This window comes from Chlamydotis macqueenii, chromosome 1 (genome assembly GCF_036417535.1).
Source record: "Chlamydotis macqueenii isolate bChlMac1 chromosome 1, bChlMac1.mat, whole genome shotgun sequence".
NCBI classification, from domain to species: Eukaryota; Metazoa; Chordata; class Aves; order Otidiformes; family Otididae; genus Chlamydotis; species Chlamydotis macqueenii.
Window position 1 is genome coordinate 81,286,810 of NC_141556.1, and position 20,401 is coordinate 81,307,210.

The 20,401-nt window shown below is 36.5% G+C and overlaps 1 protein-coding gene across 1 annotated transcript in view; it reads left to right on the forward strand.

Annotated features, from left to right (window-relative positions):
• The first annotated feature begins 250 nt into the window (after nt 1-250).
• The window catches only part of CCDC91 (coiled-coil domain containing 91), a 126,177-nt gene continuing 106,026 nt past the window's right edge, over nt 251-20,401 (forward strand). The window contains exons 1-5 of the mRNA XM_086758247.1: nt 251-312; nt 420-498; nt 8,055-8,212; nt 11,366-11,554; nt 13,340-13,444. Coding sequence (XP_086614373.1) covers nt 283-312; nt 420-498; nt 8,055-8,212; nt 11,366-11,554; nt 13,340-13,444 — 561 coding nt within the window. The 5' untranslated portion in view covers nt 251-282. The remainder of the gene's footprint in view (nt 313-419; nt 499-8,054; nt 8,213-11,365; nt 11,555-13,339; nt 13,445-20,401) is intronic.

Genomic DNA, 20,401 nt, shown 5'->3' on the forward strand with positions numbered 1-20,401 from the left:
AGTTGATAATAAAATCAGCAGATTTCTTTTATGAGACTGGACAATGAAATATACTAACTTTTCCTGCAGTGTAGAGCATTGTATTACTTCATACTGCTGGACTTATAGGGCTTGACCGTGGTGATTTGTTCTACCCAAATCTATCCTTTGAAACTGACACAATGCCTTTGGTTTTACAAAGCATTTATTGCTGGTTTATGAATAAAGAGGATATCACAATTCAGTGGTTTTATTTTTGTTTTTAAATAAAGATTTCTGCTGTATTCTAGTACCAGTTGAAAGATGGATGATGATGACTTCGGAGGATTTGAGGTATGTTATTTGGGTGACTTAATTTTGAAATTTAACTATATTCAGCTATTTTTTATAGAAATTTACAGCATTTTGTAAAATATGTAACAATTTTTTCGTGTTTCCAGGCAGCAGAGAGCTATGAGTGTGCAAATGGTGAAAAGCAGACTACGTCCCCTGCTATTGCTTGGGCAGCATTTCCTACAGGTATTGATAAAATCACTACAAAAATTTTTAATAATGCATTGCTGTCCTTCTGTATTCACTGCAAATATGAGAACCCAGAAAGGTGTATATACAAAATAAAAGAATGAACAGCAGTGAAAGCCTAGCATAAGAATGTTCCTGAGTAATTAGTGAAGGTGCACTTGTCAAAGTTAAGCTTTCTTGAGAAATGAAAGAGAAGTACAGTTTATTCAGTTCAAAGACTGATTGACATCTTGTGGGAAGAAGAAATGGAGTTTCTTCGCTCAAAGAGTATTCTTACTTTTGAGTATGGAAGATCTGTGGCAAATGATGGGAAAGCATATAAAAAGTAAATTTAAAAATGGTACTTGAACATGTTGCTTCCTCCATTAGATTTCTTTGACTGTGATAACGTCTTTTAGTTGCTTTGAGGGAGTGGGGCGGGAAATTATTTTTTTTAACTTAAGCGGTTTTTAAAGCTAGAAAATATATTACACATCCTTTATCTCAAGCAGAAGGTGAAACATTATAGAGCTACTTTTATTAATTCATGTAAATGTCTGGTGCCTGTCTGGATTTTAAGAAATTAATAAAAGCTTATTGATAGTGGATAAATGTACAATATCAGTAGAACTTAAACATTAAGGAGGTGTTAGTGGTGGGCAATTGATTTTGTGGTGGGAATTTAGTCTAGATTTCACTGCGTTCTCAAAAAGAAACATCACTTTAGCAGCATTAGGAAAAAGAAAACTCCTCTCATTTTATTCTTTGGTGAGGAACTAAAGATTTCTGCCTATTGTATTATAGTGTTGAATAAATTATGCCTACTAATTATAGTTTTAAAAATAAGATGAGGATTTGTCTCAATATGAGCTCTCCATAAATAATGTTCTTTATGTGTTCTTATTTATTTCTGGCACTACTGGCTTTCCTCTTTTACAGAATAATTAGTTTTATTTGTCATGGAAACAAAGGAAAACTAATAATAAGGAAGTGATATTTTCCCAAATAACTTTATTATTTATTCTTGTAATTTTGACTGTTATTCAAAAATACTACTTAAATTTATTAGCATATTTTAATGTATTTAATAAAATAAAATATAACTGTGCAGTGCCTATGTCATGAAGTCTAACTTAAATCTAATGAGGTATATAGAATTTAAATTACTTCTGAATAACATGGGAGTTTTTGGTGTGATTTGTGACACGGAAGTCTTAGGGTAGGTTATACCGAGGTATTTTAAGTAGTTCTTGTCTTACCCTTGAAATCTGTTGGTCAATAAGGTTTGCTGAAAGATGTCAGAAATTCATATGTATTATGGTGCTATTGAGATTATTTTGATAAATTTGGAGTGTGATACCATTGTATACACCCAAGATTTGGTGAACTTTATGGAGGAGGAGTATGTTACTCATCAATTTTCTGCATCTGATGTTTGTAGGATATAAAAAGTTATAAAACAAAACACTGAAACCTATTGCAGTATTTCTCAGTGTGCAAGAAGGAATCAGAAATTATTTCGAAGGCCTCAGTGTTGATTACAGTGAGCAATTTTGCCCTTGAAATTGTCTTGGGTTTCTTACTGTCTTTTTGAAGGTTGATTTCGTAGAATCATAAAATAGTTTGGGTTGGAAGGAACCTTTAAAGGTCCAACCCGCCTGCAAGGAGCAGGGACATCTAGAACTAGATCAGGTTGCTCAGAGCCTGACCCAACTTGGCCTTGAATATTTCCAGGGATGGGGCATCCACCACCCCTCTGGGCAACCTGTTCCAGTGCTTCACCATCCTCATTGTATAAAAATTCTTCCTTATGTCCAGTCTGAATCTGCCTCCCTCTATTTTAAAACCATTACCCCTCATCCTATCACAACAGACCCTACTAATAAGTCTGTTCCTATCTTTCTTATAAGCCCCCTTTAGGCACTGGAATGCTGCTATAAGGTCTCACTGGAACCTTCTCTTCTCCAGGCTGAACAGCCCCAACTCTCTCAGCCTGTGCTCATAGAAGAGGTGCTCCAGCCCTCTGATCATCTTCATGGCCCTCCTCTGGACTCTCTCCAGCAGGTCCATGTCCTTCTTATGTTGGGGGCTCCAGAGCTGGGTACAGTGTGGGGGGTCTCACGAGAGCAGAGTAGAGGAGCAGAATCATCTCCCTTGACCTGTTTACCATGCTTCTTTTGATGCAGCCTAAAATGCGGTTGGCTTTCTGGGCTGCAGGTGCACACTGCCAGCTCACGTTGAGTTTCTCATCCACCAGCACACCCGAGTCCTCCTCCTCAGGGCTGCTCTCAATCCATTCTCCGCCCAGCCAGTATCTGTGTTTGGGATTGCCCCGACCCACGTGCGGGACCTTGCACTTGGCCGTCTTGAACTTCATGAGGTTGGCACAGGCCCACCTCTCCAGCCTGTCAAGGTCCCTCTGCATGACATCTTTCCCCTCTAGCATGTCGACAGCACCACACGACTTGGTGGTGTTGGCGAACTTTGAGTGTGCACTCTATCCCACTGTCCATGTCACCGACAAAGATATTGAACAGTGCTGGTCCCAGTACTGCCACCTGAGGAATGCCACTCGTCACTGATCTCCAAGTGGACACTGAGTCATTGAGTGCAACTCTTTGAGTGCTGCCATCCAACCAATTCCTTATCTACTGAGTGGTACATCTGTCAAATCCATGTCTCTGCAGTTTAGAGACAAGGATGTTGTGTGGGACAGTGTCAGGTGCTTTGTACAAGTCCAGGTAGATGTTGTCAGTTGCTCTTCCCTTATCCACTGGTGCTGTAACCCCATCATAGAAGGCCACCAAATTGGTCAGGCACGATTTGCCCTTAGTGGAGCCGTGTTGGCTGTCACCAGTCACCTCCTTATATTTCATGTGCCTTAGCGTAGTTTCCAGCAGGATCTGCTCCATGATCTTGCCAGGCACAGAGGTGAGGCTGACCGGCCTGTAGTTCCCCAGGTCTTCCTTTTTCCCATTTTAAAAAAGGGGGTTGTATTTCCCCTTTTCCAGTCAGTAGGAACCTTACCAGACTGCTGCAACTTCTCAAATATGATGGCCAGTGGCTTGGCATCTTCATTTGCCAGTTCCCTTAGAGGCTGTGGATACATCTCATTAGGTCCCATGGACTTGTGCACCTTCAGGTTCCTTATATGGTCTTGAACGTGCTCTTCTCCTACAGTGGACAGTTCTTGATTTACACAGTCAGTGCTTTTGCCTTCTGGGACTTGAGCAATGTGGCTAGAGCCCTCGCTGGTGAAGACTGAGGCAAAAAAGTTGTTGAGTACCTCAGCCTTCTCCATGTCCCTGGTAACCAAGTATCCCATTTCCTTCCAGAGAGGGCCCACATTCTCCCTAGTCTTCCTTTTATCCCCAATGTACCTAAAGAAGCTTTAGGTTTCTCTTTTTCAGTAGACTTACAGTATGGTAAAATGTTTATTGGTGTGTGCAAATAGTCTTTTCTATGCAATACTTCAGATCAGATAAATGTTAATTGTGGTTACTGATTCAGAAAGGGAGAAAAATAAGAGTATGTACAGCAGAAGTTATGTACAGCAGAAGTATTATTCCATTTTTCACTCTTCCACCGGGACAATTACTGGAGAGCACACACCTCTTTCTGTTAGGTTTTTCTAGAGGTGTCCCCTGATAGGAAAACACTGCTTTTATTCTAAATAATGGAAGTGAGAACAAACTTACTTTTTTTTATCTTTCATGACTGCAAGTTTGAATTGAAACCCATCATAAACATGGAAATACAAAGTAGGGCTGGTCTGAAGACCTTAGCTCTGTGAGAAAGTATGCATTTTAAGTATGAAGGAATGAGCAAATAGTGAAAGAAAAACAACGTGCATTTGTGCAATCATGCTACTTAAATGTCTTTGCTACTACTGTTGGCTACTGTTAGCAAAGTCCGAAGAACCCTCTGTTGTATTGGGTCTATTCCTTCTGAGTGTTTAACTGAGGTAGAAACAAGTAGTCCTCCTTACCTAGTGTCATTATATGTGTGATGGATTTCTTCTTTTTTCTTTCCAGCCTTAATATGGGAAAGTGCTGAAAAAAAAAAAAAAAGAAATCACTACTGTGTGCTCAGTGTCTGGGCTTTGGGTAAATGTGAGGGAACTACTCAAACATCAATGTTTTCTTAGCTTGGATTCAGTAAATGTATTCATAAAGTTGAAGAAGAGGAAAATCTATTAAAAACAAACAAACAAACAAACCCAAAACCAACAAAACACTTTAGGAATAAAAAGTTGTTCTTTGGAAAGATGCGATCTCTCTAAGAACAGTAATGGAGTACGAAGTCTTACGTTTTAGTCTCTGAATTAAATACAGGTCAGAACTTAAAACAAAAATTTAAGTTTTTAAGAACTCTAAAATAAATTATGGAATATTCTAGTGCCCTGTCACTAACTTGCCTGGTTTCCAGAAGAGATTCAAAGAGGCTGACTCTATTAATTGTTATTACTGGCCGCAAAACTCATGGTATTTTCTTGGTTTGTTATTGTTAGACCCTTTTCAGGGGGTTTTACTCTTTGAATTCATAACCTAACTTTTTTGAGGAAAAAAATTTAACACTTATGGTGTTCTCAAATAATTTAATTTATTGAACATTAATATTAATATTTCAGCAGAGCTATTTTTTAATATGGTGGCCAAATCTGATTGTGAATGTGGAGTTATTGACTTCAGAGATGTTAGTGAAGGTAACTTCATTCACTTTTTTATTTAAGAGAGTAACTCTTAAGTATTTTAGACTCTAGAATAGTTCTTGCAACTGATAAGCAAGGTACTTCAAAGAAAGAAACTATTATCTGTAAGTCGTTTTTTCTTTGTTTCTTCTTTAGATGCTTAGTAGTAGAAGCACATTGTTGTGCAAGTTAATAAAAATAAGGTTTTTAAGGGCGATGTCACTTTGCAATTCAGTAAGTGCATACTGGAATATTGAAGTGACTGCTTCTTTTTATTTGTTTTAGAGTTTTTTCCTTCCTGAAGAAGAGATGTTCAACTGTCAATTTTCTTGCGCTTTTTTAGGTGCCAGTTTGTGTACCTTTATGCCTATGAGGAGGATCTTGAAATTTAGCAGTGTACTTGCCTGTCAACAGATTCTGGTCTTATCTCTGCTTTTCCACGGTTATCAATAATATGTCTGTTCCTCATAGTGAATAGTAGGAACAGAATCTAGATCTCTACATGCTGTGTCAGTGTTTCATTTTGGCAGGAATTCTTCTCTGGAGATCAGAAGAAGCTCATGTAATGGAGCAGATGGACAAATCAAGCAGATGTTCTCCAAAGGAGGACTGTTTTGGCTGAGATGGAGCCTCATGAATCTGTCTGTTGTGGATTGTTCAAAGTAAAACAGAAGTTATTTAAAAAACAAAACAACAGGATGAGAGATGCTTTTTCAGTGAAATTAAGAGAGAATTCCCATCTAGGAATGTGTTGGGAGTGCAATCTGATCAGGCGTTTCTGATTCAAGTTGTGTGGATTCAAAATGATTTTGTTTACAAGTGTTAGGTGAGACCAGATTCATGGTAGTGTTAACTGTGGATAGGTATTTTTTTAGCTTCATTTTGTGAGGAAATAAGACTTACGCTATTGCTTTCAGTTCCTGTTCTACCATTATAGATTTTTGGATATGTTGCTTAGTTTTAGTGAAATTGTTTATACTCTCAGCTAATTACACTTCTCTTCTTTTTTATCAGAAACTCTGTAACGATAGAGCTTGACTAGGTGCTTCACTAGGGAAAAGGAAGATTGGATCCAGTCACTATAGATTCTATAGAAGCTGTCTGGTGTTGAAACGTATTTGGAGATTTAGAAGAGCTATAGCATGTAACTACCATCTAGGACAATGAGAGAGAATGAAACCAAAAGAACTAGGAGACAGGAACACAACTGTATGGAAGCCAGCACTAAAGTGTAAACATCTTTATTTCACTATTTTTACATGACCTAGGCGACCTCCATTTGTTTAATGGAAGTGTAATCTGTTCAGTCCATGAGTTGGAGAGCTGTTTGGGTGCCCAAAAGCTGAATTCAGCTTTTAGGGTGAGCTTGAGTAGCTGCTTTGTGTCCGTCGGTTGTACTGACTAAGTCTCTGCTTACTGTAATGCTCACGTAGCTGTGTAAGTTTACATGTATCGCATTCCAGAGTTTAGCTGGTTTGGCTGCTTAAAGGGTAACACTTTCCTATAATTTTCTTCTATCCTTTGGCCATATATATTAGAAAAATGGTTAGTTTTTCTGTGTGGCCTCCCATCTGTATTGATACAATGTAGTTTTACTTATTAATTTTTGACTGAAACTTTTTTTTTCTGTATTTCCTGGAGCAAAGGTGTATCAGAGGAGCTCTATTTATTTGTTTGTTTATTAAGTTCTTTTGCGAATCTTTTCTATGCTTTGTGTCATGTCAATATACTTACTTTCTGTAAGAAGATCTGTAGGTAGCATATATAATTTTGAAGTTCTTGATTTACCATTTTGGATTAATTTGGCTAATTTTTATATTTGGTCTGATAGTGAGAATTCTCAATGCCTTTCTGAATAACAGAATATCCTTCAAAGTACTGGAGAGGTTTTTTCTCCTTCTTCTAATATTCTTTCATTAACAGTGCAGATGGATTGGATGAATGCAAAGCCTATTTTTCGTGTTTCAACTAAGAATTCAGTATTTCTGATGATCTTGTTTGCAGCATTGAAAGAACTGATGTTTTGAAGTCTATACAATATGAGATGTGCTAGTGTGCAGACATGTAAGCAGACATCTGCATGGCTTGAAAGGTGCTATTTTCAGCTGTTGTGTTGAAATTATTGTTGTCAGTTGCTTCTTTTTGTAATAAATTTTGGTTTTCTGCAGAATATTAACATCTTGACTTGGAAGGGGGTGGTGGAACGGTGGTAAATAGTAGTAGGAAACTAATATATCCCTAAGGAGATTGGAGGGAACTGGTTTCATTCCTTGCCATGATTGGACAGGGTTCAAAGATCTTTGTTGATAATGCTGCATAGCCTCATTTAACTCTGAATTGGCCTTGTTTTTCATTTGCTAACATTTCTGTTACCTGGGGTATGCTGCTTTCAAAATGAGTCATGTAACTTTTCAGATTTGACTGTCTAGAATTTCTTGCTTTCAGAAATGTCAAGTTTATACTGTCTACATGTAGTCATTGGTTTTAAAGAAAATTTTGTAGGTTTTAATATACAAAAGTGTAGAGATTTTGTTTGGTAAGATACTTAAAGGATGTGACTGTTGCTTGGGCTAAGATAAATATTTAATTGGAAGAATTGGGCAAATGTAATGCTGGCAGCTTTGTATCTTTATAGCCAGTCACTATTAATAATGCTTTTTTTTTTTTTTTTAATATCGTTGATAGTACTGACATACAGGAACTTCGAATCAAGTTATTCTTCAGTGCAATTAGATTGTAAGAGGTGCATAACCTTACATTAGTATGACTATGCTTGTTGCTTCTGTGACAGGTTTTGCTAGGTATAGATTTCAGAAACATAATGAATTTTTGAATGCCTCTTCATATTCTGTGTGTGTTTTTCTGTTTTTATTTCTTATATTAGTATCTGAAGTCCATATATCTCCTGATGTTCTTCTGGACCACTCTGTGCCTTCTTCCTGCCTGGTTCCTTCTGACTTATTCACTTTATCAAGTGATAATGTGGCAACAGCTGTTCAATCAACCAACAATGTTCTAAACCACGCTACTCTTGAAGAACTGGTAAAAACACAATTTTTGTGTTTCAGTATGGGAACGTGATGTACTAAGTATCTTAGCATTGTATCTTTTCTGTGTAAATTTAGATTTAATTGTTTTTTAAGAGCAAAAAGTGGTCTTTAGATTTCTGTGATACAGACTTTGAAGTAAAATAATTTTAAAATTATCTTGGAATCCTGGGAGACACTATACTGCTTTGGTATGGACTGCAAGAGAGATAAGTGTGTTAAAGAGTTATTAAAAGTTAAAGGCATGCTGCTAGTGCTAGACATGGGAACAGGAAACAATAGCAGGAGGATTCTCTAAAAAAATGTGTTACTATGTGTTATTGTTAAAGCTGTAAAGATTATGGCTATATGTATATGTCATACCCATTACATTTAAAGTTGATTTTTTTTTTTTTTTTTTGGTCACCTGACACAGTCCTAGTTGTGTGATCTTGATCTCTCCTAGTGGCTGCAGTACTGCTGGGAACTGATTTTAGCTTTTTTTGAGGGGGTGAAAGTGTTTAGTTTCTAACCAAACAATTAGGTGAGCAAGGGAGGGAAATTTCTGCATGGAGATTAGCACAAGAATACAAGATTGTTGTGGACAAGAATTAAATAGATTTATCCTCCCAAGTGAATTTTTATTGCCCTTGGTTGCAGTGACATCTGTTTGAACAAGTTTATTGATTATAAAGTTCCTTGTTTCAGGATGCATAGTAGCATATGCCTGAATTAGGAAGTGCTCGTATCTTTCTCTGAACCAATAAATATTTTGGACTAGTTTGCAACCCTCCTGTTTCCACCACTTAGTTGGTTTATTATTCTTCAGGTAGTCTCAAGTCCTAGGGCTATTCACGGTGAATTTCACTGTGAAGTCCCACTTCTGTAATCTGATCATTTAAAAGCATTTCTCTAGAGCTATTTAAACAATTTGTACAAAATATTTGTTTTGATTAAACTGACTCCTATTTTTCCTTTAAGCAGCATCTCTATGTTCACACTTCCAGAAAGACTGTGGCTAGTAGACCTCCAATAGTTCAGTCTTAGTAATGAATTCGTTACTGTTTTGTATTTTGTTCCCAGCCTAGTGTTCTAGGGAAAGCCTATAAAAAGTGAAGAAGAGAATTGTGCCCAGATGCAAATAATACCCAATGAATTTTCTTAGAAATCCAGAAGGTGTGTTTTTTTTTCCCTTGAGAGGGGAAAGTGTTGGCTTTCTTTTTTTTGACTGATGCTAGCCAGGGTCATTTTCTGTGTTGAAAGCTCTTCGTCTGCCTCTCTGACAATGTTTTTAGTAAGTAAATTTCTATTACTGACAGGATGATCAAAATATACTTTTCTTCAGCCACAACAGATCCTACCCTTTTTGATTTTGGCTAGTGGTGGAATGTGAATAACCTGCATCTTTTCTTGTTTGAGCTAGGCTAGCAACTTAAGCTAGTATGTTCTCTGAAAGGAGCACTTTAGATATTCCAGAATACAAAGGCTTGTGAGTACTTTTTGAAATTAGAGAGTCATTTGGTTTGCTGATCTTACTAAAAGTAAGAAATACAATTTGTAGCTTCTGAATAATTATGTGTGCAAATTCTAGTTGTAGGCCGTATTTCAGTCTTTCTAATCTTGTTCTGGTTCCATAAACTCTCATTTTAACTCAGGAAATAATACGAACTAAAGAACGCAATGTTAGCAAGTGTTACTAAAAGGAGAAGGGGACTGGGGAGGACATCCTTTAACATTATTTTTGAAATGGAGATCAAACTTTGCACTTTTGGATAAAGCTAAAAGAAAATGATGGGCATAAAACTGTAATAAAATAGAAGGATGTAAAACTGTAAAACAGAGAAGGATGTTAGGAGATCTGTATTCTTCTATAATTGTGTCTGCAGACCCCCTTGAGATTTCATGTTAAAAAAACTTCAACTTTTCAGGTTCCAACATCACAGTTTTCAGCAGTGCCAGACTCTAATATTGAGTAGCTCTTTGAAGTAAAATTAGCACATCTAGCTTCTCTTTGCTTCTTACAGAAGGGGAATTCAGAGCACAACTGCAATTTTTGTTCTGGCTGTTTTGTCTACTGGATCTTATATATCTATGTACAGTCAAGATCTCAGCTATGTTTGTTTCTTTCTTTTGATCCTTTGAGAGATATTTATTTTTTGAACAATCAGTCTATTATTTGAGTGTCTGGGAAAAGAAAGGTGTTAAGGGAATGGATTAAATTGGATCAGTCAAACCTCTCTTAATAAAAGCAGTAAGATGTTCTTTTCACCACCCCTCTCCAAATCTCAAGTGCTCTTGGCTTTCAAATTGTTGTTAAAAAAAGTAGCAGTTGAAGTTAATTCACCAGCTTTTTCCTTTTAAGTTCCTTTGCTATGATATAAACGATTTTTTTTGCCTTTTTTTTAAAAAAAAAAAGAAGGAAAAAAAAAAAGCTTTGGCTTTTGTTAATTATACCACAAAATATTTTAAACCTCAGCTAATTTATTTTTGTGCTTTTCTGAAAATATGGGTTTATTATCAGTGTTTCATCTAGTATGGGTTGTGTAGTCTAGAAGCTTCCATTTCAGTTTTCATACTTCTACAGTTCACTGAAATAGCATTGACTAAATATTGTAGACATGTCTCAATTTCTCTTATTCTGTTGATCTAGCCTCAAGATGAGATATTTATTTTAGCACAGAAAATTTGTATTCTCTTTCCATGGCTACTGTTTGCAGTCTGCATTGGGTGAAAACATGGAGTACCTAATCCAAGGAGGATTTGTTTCCCTTTAAGCCTGATGCTTTGAGATAGATGATTCAGTTTCACTTCTGTCTCTTTTCACCTCTTTTGAGTATTTTGATCTCATTGGAAACTGTGCCATCCTCCTCCTTAAAGCCTTCTCCTAAAGTATTCTTGAAAAGCAGTCAAGGAGATCGGAAGGATTGATGTTGAATCTATCTAGGATTACTAGCCACTGTTCCATTGTTGGAGCTTTCTTCTTGGCCAGCATATCCTACATATGAAAATGTGCGTGGCCAATTTCAGAGAAGTGTGGTTTCAAAAAAGTAACCTTGGTATTTACAGTTCTTAAGTTCTGTAATGTCATCTGGAAATTAAATTTGACTTAAATGGAATGTTAAATTCCCTTTGCCATTTCCCTTACCATTTTGTTTCTCGTATTAATTAGATTCAAGCAGATATTCCAGTTGCCTCCTTGAATGTAACTGAAGACAAGACTTTAGTTACATCAGCCATTGCTTTGGTTGATGCTGAGACACAGCGAGCAAATGAACCAAAGAGCTACCTTCAACAAGCTGTTGCAAACCTAGAAGTCAAGCTTTGCACTGCTGAAGAGGAAAAATTAAAAATTAAAAAGGTATGAATGGTATCTTTAATGAAAATATTTGGCATTTGTGTAAGATTTGCGTAGAATTGGAGCTGGCAGAGACTTGCAATGCATTTTTTGTAGAAATTAGCCAAATTGCAGAGAAATTGCCCGAATTTAGCTGAAATACTTTTTTTTTTTTTTTTTTTTGCATGTCTGGTGTCTGTTTTAGAATGATTTTTTTTTTTTTTCCTGAAGTTTCAGGAAGAAAATATTTTCCTAGTCTAAAACACGAAGGGCAATGGGGGAGTTTTCTTAGCATGGAGGCATGTGGTTAGAAGGTATAGTGATTCCCCCATGTTTTCAGAGTGATTGTGTAGTCACTGAAGTTGAAAATGTCTTTGTCTTTATGAAAATAATACATAACAATTATTTTTTTTCCACCTGCGAGCTCTAGAGACTAAGTTCTTCATATTCCTTCTGACCTGAATATGACCAAGGAGGGCTATGCTTGTAGTTATGTGTGTGAGATAGTGAAAGGTCACTGAGGCATGGGAGAGTAAGAGTAAGTTTAATATCTGCTATTTTTAATACTGTTCCTTGCTATCAAGGTATGCTAAGGAAGGAGGAAATGGCTTGTTGGAAATGAAAATGAGGAGGAGGTTGAGTAACTAGAGCCAAAGATGAAGAGCTCTGGAATGGACTGATTTTGCTAGGAATTAAATGTGTAGAGTAGAGCTGGAAGGGAAGCATGACTACAGACTGTAAGAGGAGAAACGCTGAGAGCTAGACTCTCTTGAGTTGAAGAAGCATTGCTCAATCGGTTTCTGTCTCTACAGTTGAATCAAAGGCTTTGAATCTCAAGAACTATTTTTTATTTCATCCAAAAGCAGGACTGAACTAAGCAGACCTGCTCTTTCTGTCCTCCTTATGACCCTCTCGCTTGTGCCTTTTGAATAGCTGTACAGTGATCTGGCAGGTCATTTCTTTCTATGCTGACTTCCTGCGTAGCTGCAGAAACAGTTGTTCTTGAGCAACTGAAAGGATGCCAACAGCTTATGTATAGTAGTAATGAGTTTCGTAGGAGCAACAGCTGTATTAAGAAAAAATAAATCTGTAGCTTTTTGTATGGAAAGTAATTTGAAAGTTTATTGTCAGTAGTGTCATTCTCCTCCCTCTCTATTGATTTGTGCTGAGCAGGCTTCTAGACTGCCTCTGTGCAAGACCACAGACTATTTTAAAATTTTATTCATTTTGGAGATGTAGGTATAGATTGTTAGGACTGTGTGTAGTGAGATTTCTGCCTTTTTAGTGAAACCATGTGCTAAAAGTATGTTTAATATGCTGCTTTTCAAATGCAGAAAGACAGAACAAGCTATTAAAAATATGGAAATAATTAGAATAGAATAGTTCCAGTTGGAAGGAAGCTACAACAATCGTCTGGTCCAACTGCCTGAGCACTTTAAGGTTGACCAAAAGTTAAAGTATATTATGAAGGGCATCCCCACCTCAGGAAGCTGTAGAGAGCAATGAGGCCACCCCTTAATCTCCTTTTCTCCAAACTAGACAAACCCAGTGACCTTAGCTGCTTCTCTTAGGACAGGCCTTTCAGAACATGCCTTTAATTTTAAATACCTTATAGTTCTTGAAAATATTGTCTCAATTTAAAGACTACAATCAGAGTTTTCTTGCACAACCCTTTGTCTCTGTGGATATTGCTTTATCAAATGTCATAGTATTAAGAAATGAAATTAGTTTGAATGATTAACCGAATCTCTATTTTCACAATTTGCAAATGTTTGTAACTTCACATATTTTATTTTGTAAACTTTATAGGAATTAGAATGTTTACTGGAAAAACATAGTATTCTTGAAATGGATTTCTTGAAGCAAAAAAAAGAAAAAGTAGTTTCACATCAAGATCATTACAAGACACTCCAGGTAATTTCTTTCTTGTAGTATCTTACTTTTTTTCAGGAGGGTTTTGTATAGAGTATGTTTATATCCAAATAGTGTGTTAAGTATCTACAGGCCTCCTCCAAAGCCTTTTCAATTTGAAGGACTTCTGAGGTTTTTAGATCAGAGCCTGACTTTTGACTTGAGCGAAAATGTAAGTTTAATAGCCCACTTGCATAAGTATGTTATTGTAACTCCAATCACTCATCCTTATGATCTATTTCATAGAACAGATGAAAAGAAAAACACTTCACGCAGTAGAGGTGTGTTTAGCAGTATGACTTAGCATGTTCTAGATTAGCTATGGCTAATTATTTGTAAAGTGTTAACTGACTTGAGTACAGAATAGTTTGTGTTGGATAATAAAAATCTGTTAAGTGTAATTAGATGCTAGACAATGGAATTAAAATTACTTCCTTTGTAAAAAATCAACATTGTTCATTAAATACATGTGTGAAGTCTCGCATACAAGACAAATTTTTCATTGAAGTTTTCAGTCTTCTTCTAGTATTGTAGCAGGATAAACTAAACATTATAGACTTAGAACATTTCAAAAGTTTCTTGTTGGTAATTCAGCTTCACTTAATTTTTTTTTTTTTGCTGCTGTGGATATTTTTTAAGTAGCTACTGCATTATTTCCCGTTTGTACTTAAAGGTTGCTGCAATAATTTGTATTGAATTCCTGGCTGCAGTACTTCCTAGAACTTAGGGTAATATAATAATGTAATCTTTTTTTTTCTTGTTTATGTGTGTAACATATTACTAAATGAAAGAAATGTTAGCTTAGCTATGTTATAAAAATAGATTTTGCTTGAAAACCTTGTGATTTATGGAGTATCATACTGGCTAAAAGCTAATGATCATCATGAACTCTTGACAACAGAATTAGTGGATTTTATTTTTTAATACTTTCACAATGCTCTTCACACAGGTATTTAAGTAGTGGAAATGTTACAGAGGTTTGCAAGTAACAGTCTGTCTGTATCATACCTCTTTGAGTCAGGTACTACAGTTTTCAGGAATGACAGTGAAATAAATGACAACTTCCTTTGTAGAAAAACTCATGTACTTCCTCTTGTTGTCTTCTGGATATAGCCAGAATCAAATCAGGGAAGAAAAGTGAGTCCTGCTTCTAAGAGCTGTCAGTTAAAATTACTTTCATGGAACTTGAATATTGGATGCCTTCTGTTAGTACAGCTTTTAATACCAATTCCTTTTGTTTTTCTCATTTGGCTTCTGCAACACTAGGGTCAACACCTGTGGTCACACACTGAATAAATCTGGCAGCTGCCCAGTACAGATGTCTGTCTTGCTAGCACTTCTTTTTCCAGTAGAAACAGCTGGTTATTAGTGCTGTTGACTTGAAAAGCTTAAAAGCAGACTGCAGTGGTGACTCTGGCGTAGCTTTGGGAACTCTCAGGATAAGACTTCCAACTGAACTGATTCTGGTGTCCTAAGCTCTAGGTGTGCATTGACTTAATTCCTCTTAAATGAAATTTCTATGTTAATATTTCAGTGTAATATGTAAAACAAATGCCTTATGAGATGGTTCTAACAGCTTTTTACATGAACATACATTATTTCATGCACCTTTTATTTGCTAATTAATTGACCAGTGGCACTTTTGACGTAAGGAATTCTCAAAAGCTGATTTGGAGTTAATAGGTCAGTCAGCTACTCAGATCTTTAACAAGGTGATACTTAGATTAGACTATTTTCTTTTTTTTGTGAAGTTGTTGTGCTTAGTTCTGAGAGAATATTTCATTAGTCTTTGTCAACTATGCCAGTAGTTCTTTTTTGTTCATCTTTTATTATTGATTTCTGCCTCAGTCGACAGTTATGTTACCACGGTTTTGTTGTCACAAAATTGTTTCAATAAAATGTACTTTCAGGTTTTTGGATATTAAAAATATTTTTAAAGACAAAGTAGGAACATAAACCATATTACAAATGTTTTCTCTGAGTTGGATTGGTATGCTGAAGAAGTGAATTGTGTTCTGGAGTAGTCAGAAACTTTCTTCATCGTAGGTGTGAAAAAAACCTTATACTTAATTTGGTAGTACTGAAAATGGAAGAATTGAAGGTGAGTGATAATCACTGCTCCTAATCAGAGGGAGACAGAATTCCAAGTCTTTGATACAGTTTTAATGTTTAACCAATGGATGACAATGTAGTGTTGCCACATTTATACTTGTGTAAAAGAGAAAAGTAAAAAGTTCTATGTTTCGCCTAAGTTAGCTTTAAAAAGTCAATTGAACAGAGCGTGTGGTATTTTCACGTTCTTAATGTTGTTTCCTTATGTTACTACAACAACCAGAGATAGTAAAGGGGCAGCAGTGAGTTCATAAATAAAATAAACAAATTGCTATTAACTAGTGTTATAGAGTTGTTTGGCTATTTAATGCAATGGTCTCTTTGAGATCTTGAATTCATAAGAGTTATGATTCCCACATTCCCACCTTAATGTTTGCAGTATTTAAGAAGCAGAATAACATCCTGTAATTTTAACCTCTTTGCATACCAGATGTAGCTGAGTTAAAAAAGCTGTAGGAAATCTAATTTTAGTTTTCTTGACTTGTGTACAGTGTTGCAACCATGAAGTTGCATAAATGCTATGTTAGCCTTATAATTCCTTGCTTATATAGACGGGCAGGAAACAGATGCAAAGGTGTATCTGATTTTTTTTTTTGTATGCCAGTCTTTTTTCCTCTTTTTTTGGTTGTGTAGTATATATATGTGTGTGTATATATGCGTATATATATTCATCTCAACTTTTAACACCTCAGCTCTTCTCAGCTCTTTATTTTCAAGACACTTAAGGCTAGTAGCTAATAGATGTCTTTGACTATAATGCAGAATTAGAGAATTAGTGACCGTTTTAATACTATAAATCTAAAATTTTGCTGCAGCCCCATTGCAATATGTTATAGAAATGAATAATTTGTATTATAGTGAAAACCCATTAATAATGAAAAGAATACTCCTGTTTAGTAGGTGGTGTTCTTTTATTTGCAAATCAGAGGGGGAACGTTTAATTTGAGAAGGGAAAATAGTGCCTGTGTTCTAGCGCTCTGAGTAGGAACTTAATTATTTGGACAGATTGTTTAGCTGATAAGACTTCTGATGTTTGGTCTATCTACAGACAACTGTTTTTGATGATTCACTAAAAACTCGATCATACTTCTCTACTGCTATTTCTTTGATTTACCACACAGTCACATTTGAAGTAATACTGCATTGCTGCTGGAAAATTCTAGTTATGGTTATACACATTTTTTCCCATCGTCAACCCTTTCTGGAAGATGAGCACGCTGTTTTTTTTAAAGAACAATATAGTTGGTGTGGTGCAATCCTTCCTTTTGAAATAGACTCTTTTTTTCTTTTGGCAATTGACATCCATTCTTCTGACTCAACAAATCTATAGTTGTTTTGAAAGCACCAAAAATGTGAGTTTCTTGGAATATTTTGTTCCTGTTATGCCTTTTTTTAGGAAATGTCTTTTAAATTTTTATTGAAAAAATGACTTCAATGTGCTTATTTGATTTTGCAATATTTCTATTACTGCAAAAAGTCATGATTAAAAATGAATTAGCTTAGTACTATAATTTTATTTTTACTTATATTTTTATGTGTAAAAAAGCAGGTCAGACTCCCTGTTTAATTGGTGTTTTAGAAAGGTAAGAGGAGGAAGTTTATATTGAAGATCGTTGACAGATCCAAGTACATAATGATCCAAAGAAACTTCACTGAGTCATGCAGTAGCACCTACCTGGGATTAAATGACATGGTAACTGAAGTACTGTCGTTGCTAGTATTAGATGTTGTTTCATTTATTTATTTCTGTACCTGTTTATGTTTTGGGAATTATTCATTTGAGTACTTGTGCTGATGTCACTTTTAAATTATAAAGCTTCAAATGATGAGGAAAATAATTCAGGTGCAGTTAAGTAAAGATAGGAAAAGGTAAACTTGAGATTCTGGGTTAGTTTCTTCCCTCTTAATTTTGAGGGATAAGTTTATTTCTATTCTTATTAATATTGCCTGTAATTTAGGGATTTTTAATGTTTTAAACCCATACATCACACCTGTTCGTATAAATGTGTGCTTGCAGCCCAGAAAGCCAACTGCATCCTGGGCTGCATCAAAAGAAGCATGGACAGCAGGTCGAGGGAGATGATTCTGCCCCTCTACTCCACACTTGTGAGACCCCACCTGGAGTACTGTATCCAGCTCTGGAGCTCCCAGCGTAAGAAGGACATGGACCAGTTGGAGAGGGTCCAGAGGAGGTCCACGATGATAAGAGGGCTGGAGCACCTCTCCTATGAGGACAGGCTGAGAGAGTTGGGGCTGTTCAGCCTGGAGAAGAGGAGGCTCCAGGGAGACCTGATAGTGGTCTTCCAGTACCTAAAGGGGGCTTGTAGGAAAGACAGGGAGAAACTCTTTGTCAGGGCCTGTTGTGATAGGATGAGGGATAATGGTTTTAAAATAGGAGGCAGATTCAGATTTGACATAAGGAGTAAATTTTTTACCATAAGCATGGTGAAACACTGGAACAGGTTGCCCAGAGAGGTGGTGGATGCCTGATCCCTGGAAACATTCAAGGCCAGGTTGGATGGGGCTCTGAGCAACCTGATCTGGTTGAAGATGTCCCTGCTTCTTGCAGAGGGAGTGAACTAGATGACCTTTGAAGGTCCCTTCCAACCCTACTGATTCTATGAAAATAGAATGCATACTTGATTGTGTCTGTCTCCTTGTTTTTGGAGATGATTTTGAAATAGCTCTTGGGGAAAAAAAGAATTATACTGATGGCAGATAACATCCAAGAATTTGTCTTTGCCGTTATAGTGAACTTAAAATAAAGTACAGCATTCTCTTTCTTAAAGCTGCACTTTACCTTTGAAATTAACTTTATTATTTTGACTGCAAAGGTTATCTCCATTCCAGAGAAACTACTGAAGCAGGGGCTGACAAATTGACTTCTGTTTGCAAGCTAAGTATACCTTGATGTGTATATTACAACAAATCTGTGAAGCTCGTAATTGAGAGGAAGCAATTTAAATATTTTTGAAATATTTTTCCTGTCAACATCTCTATATAAATTTAAGAGAAAAGATATTGTTTTCCTTCGCTGAAACATGATAGTGTGTAAGAATGCTTATAGCAAAAAAAGCATAGCTGTATCCTGTGTTGTGCTACAGTTTCAGTTAGGTTTTAAATAGTTTCACCTTAACTTCAGTTCATATTGGGGAAGGAGGCTTGAAAGTATGGACTTAGCCATAGGTTGTGAAACAGGTTTTTCTCTTCTTGAGCTGTCTCTGGAGATAAAGGGATGACTGACATACCTGGATCATGTAAACAACAAAAATACCGTAGTGTTTTGCTGTCTTTCCCATTTTGGTTTCTGAACTATGGAAGTAGGTTAAATGTAACTGGTTCTATGCTCGCACACTAATTGTATCGAACTGATTTAATGATTATTTCAGTCTTGCCACACATGGATACTAGAAATAATGTAGGCAATTTTAATATAATCTACCTGGGATTTTAAAAGGGAACTGATTAAGTAACTAACATAAGAATCTTCATAAATAGCTCAAATTTGCAAATGTCTTTTAGTTCTTAATGGAAAGTGGAGACTTAAGAGTTGATTCAGAGTCCTGGCCTGGAGTAAATGATATCTGATGTATTGCTGACTGGCTGCTGCTTTTGATTGCAACATCAGCAGTAAAGCACATATGAAAGCTCAGTGCTACTTTGTTTAATTAATAAATATCAGTCAAATATCTGATGGTATTTGACAGTTATGACAATGTTATATTTTTGCTATGGTGCTTTATAGTGAGCTCTATAGCAATTTTATATAGCTATAAAATATAGCAATTTTAGAAGAGAAATACTGTTCTAAAAATAATTGTGATAAGGTAGAAAAATTCCACCTAAAACACTTATTTAATTCACCGAATCAGTGCATTTGGAAGGGACTTCTTGAGATACAATTCCCCAAAACATTCTTGCTTCTAAATTGAAGAGATATGGATTTGATGTATGGACTATTAGATGCATAAGGAATTGTCTGAATGGCTGTATCCAAAGAGTTACAGTCAACAACTCAATGTCCAAATGGAAACCAGTAGCAAGTGGTTGGTCCTCAAGGGTCTGTACTGGGGCTGATACTATTTAATATCCTGATTAATGGCATAGTGGGATTGAGTACACCCTCAGCAGGCTTGCGATTGACACCAAGCTGAGTGCTGTAGTCAGTGCACTAATGGACTAGTTGTCCACCATTGCCTACAGGTTATTCGCTGCAAAACCGCTTTCCTGGCATTTGACCCTCAGTGTGTACTGGTGTATGAGGTTATTCCTGCCCAGGTGCAGGACTTAGCATTTTCCTTTGTTAAACTGTAGCCTGTCAAGGACCTACTGAATGGCAGACTGATCAAGTGTATCACCAACTCCTGCCACTTTTGTATCATCTACAAACTTGCTGAGGGTGCATTTGGCCCTATCACCCATGTCACTAAAGAAAAGGTTAGGCCGTATTGGTCCCAGTATTGACCCCCGAGTTACACCACTTGTCACCAGGTGCACTTTCTGCCACTGATTGTAACCCTCTGAAGGCAGGCATTCAGTGAGTTTGGAGTCCCCCTCACTGTCCACTTACCTAACCCGTACTTTATGAGCTTGTCCATAGGGATGGTATGGGAGACAATGTCAAAAGCCTTGCTAAAGTAGAAATAAATAACATCCACCACTCTTATCATAGAAGGTTATCAGGTTGGTTAAGCATGTTTTTCCCTTTCTAAATCTGTGCTGACTACACCTTCTTGTATTTCATGTTTCCAGGATCAGTTGCCCCATTACTTTTCTGGGGACTGAGGTGAGGCTGTTGAGCCTGCAGTTCCCCAGATCCTCTTTCCTGACCTTGAGGACAGGTATGAC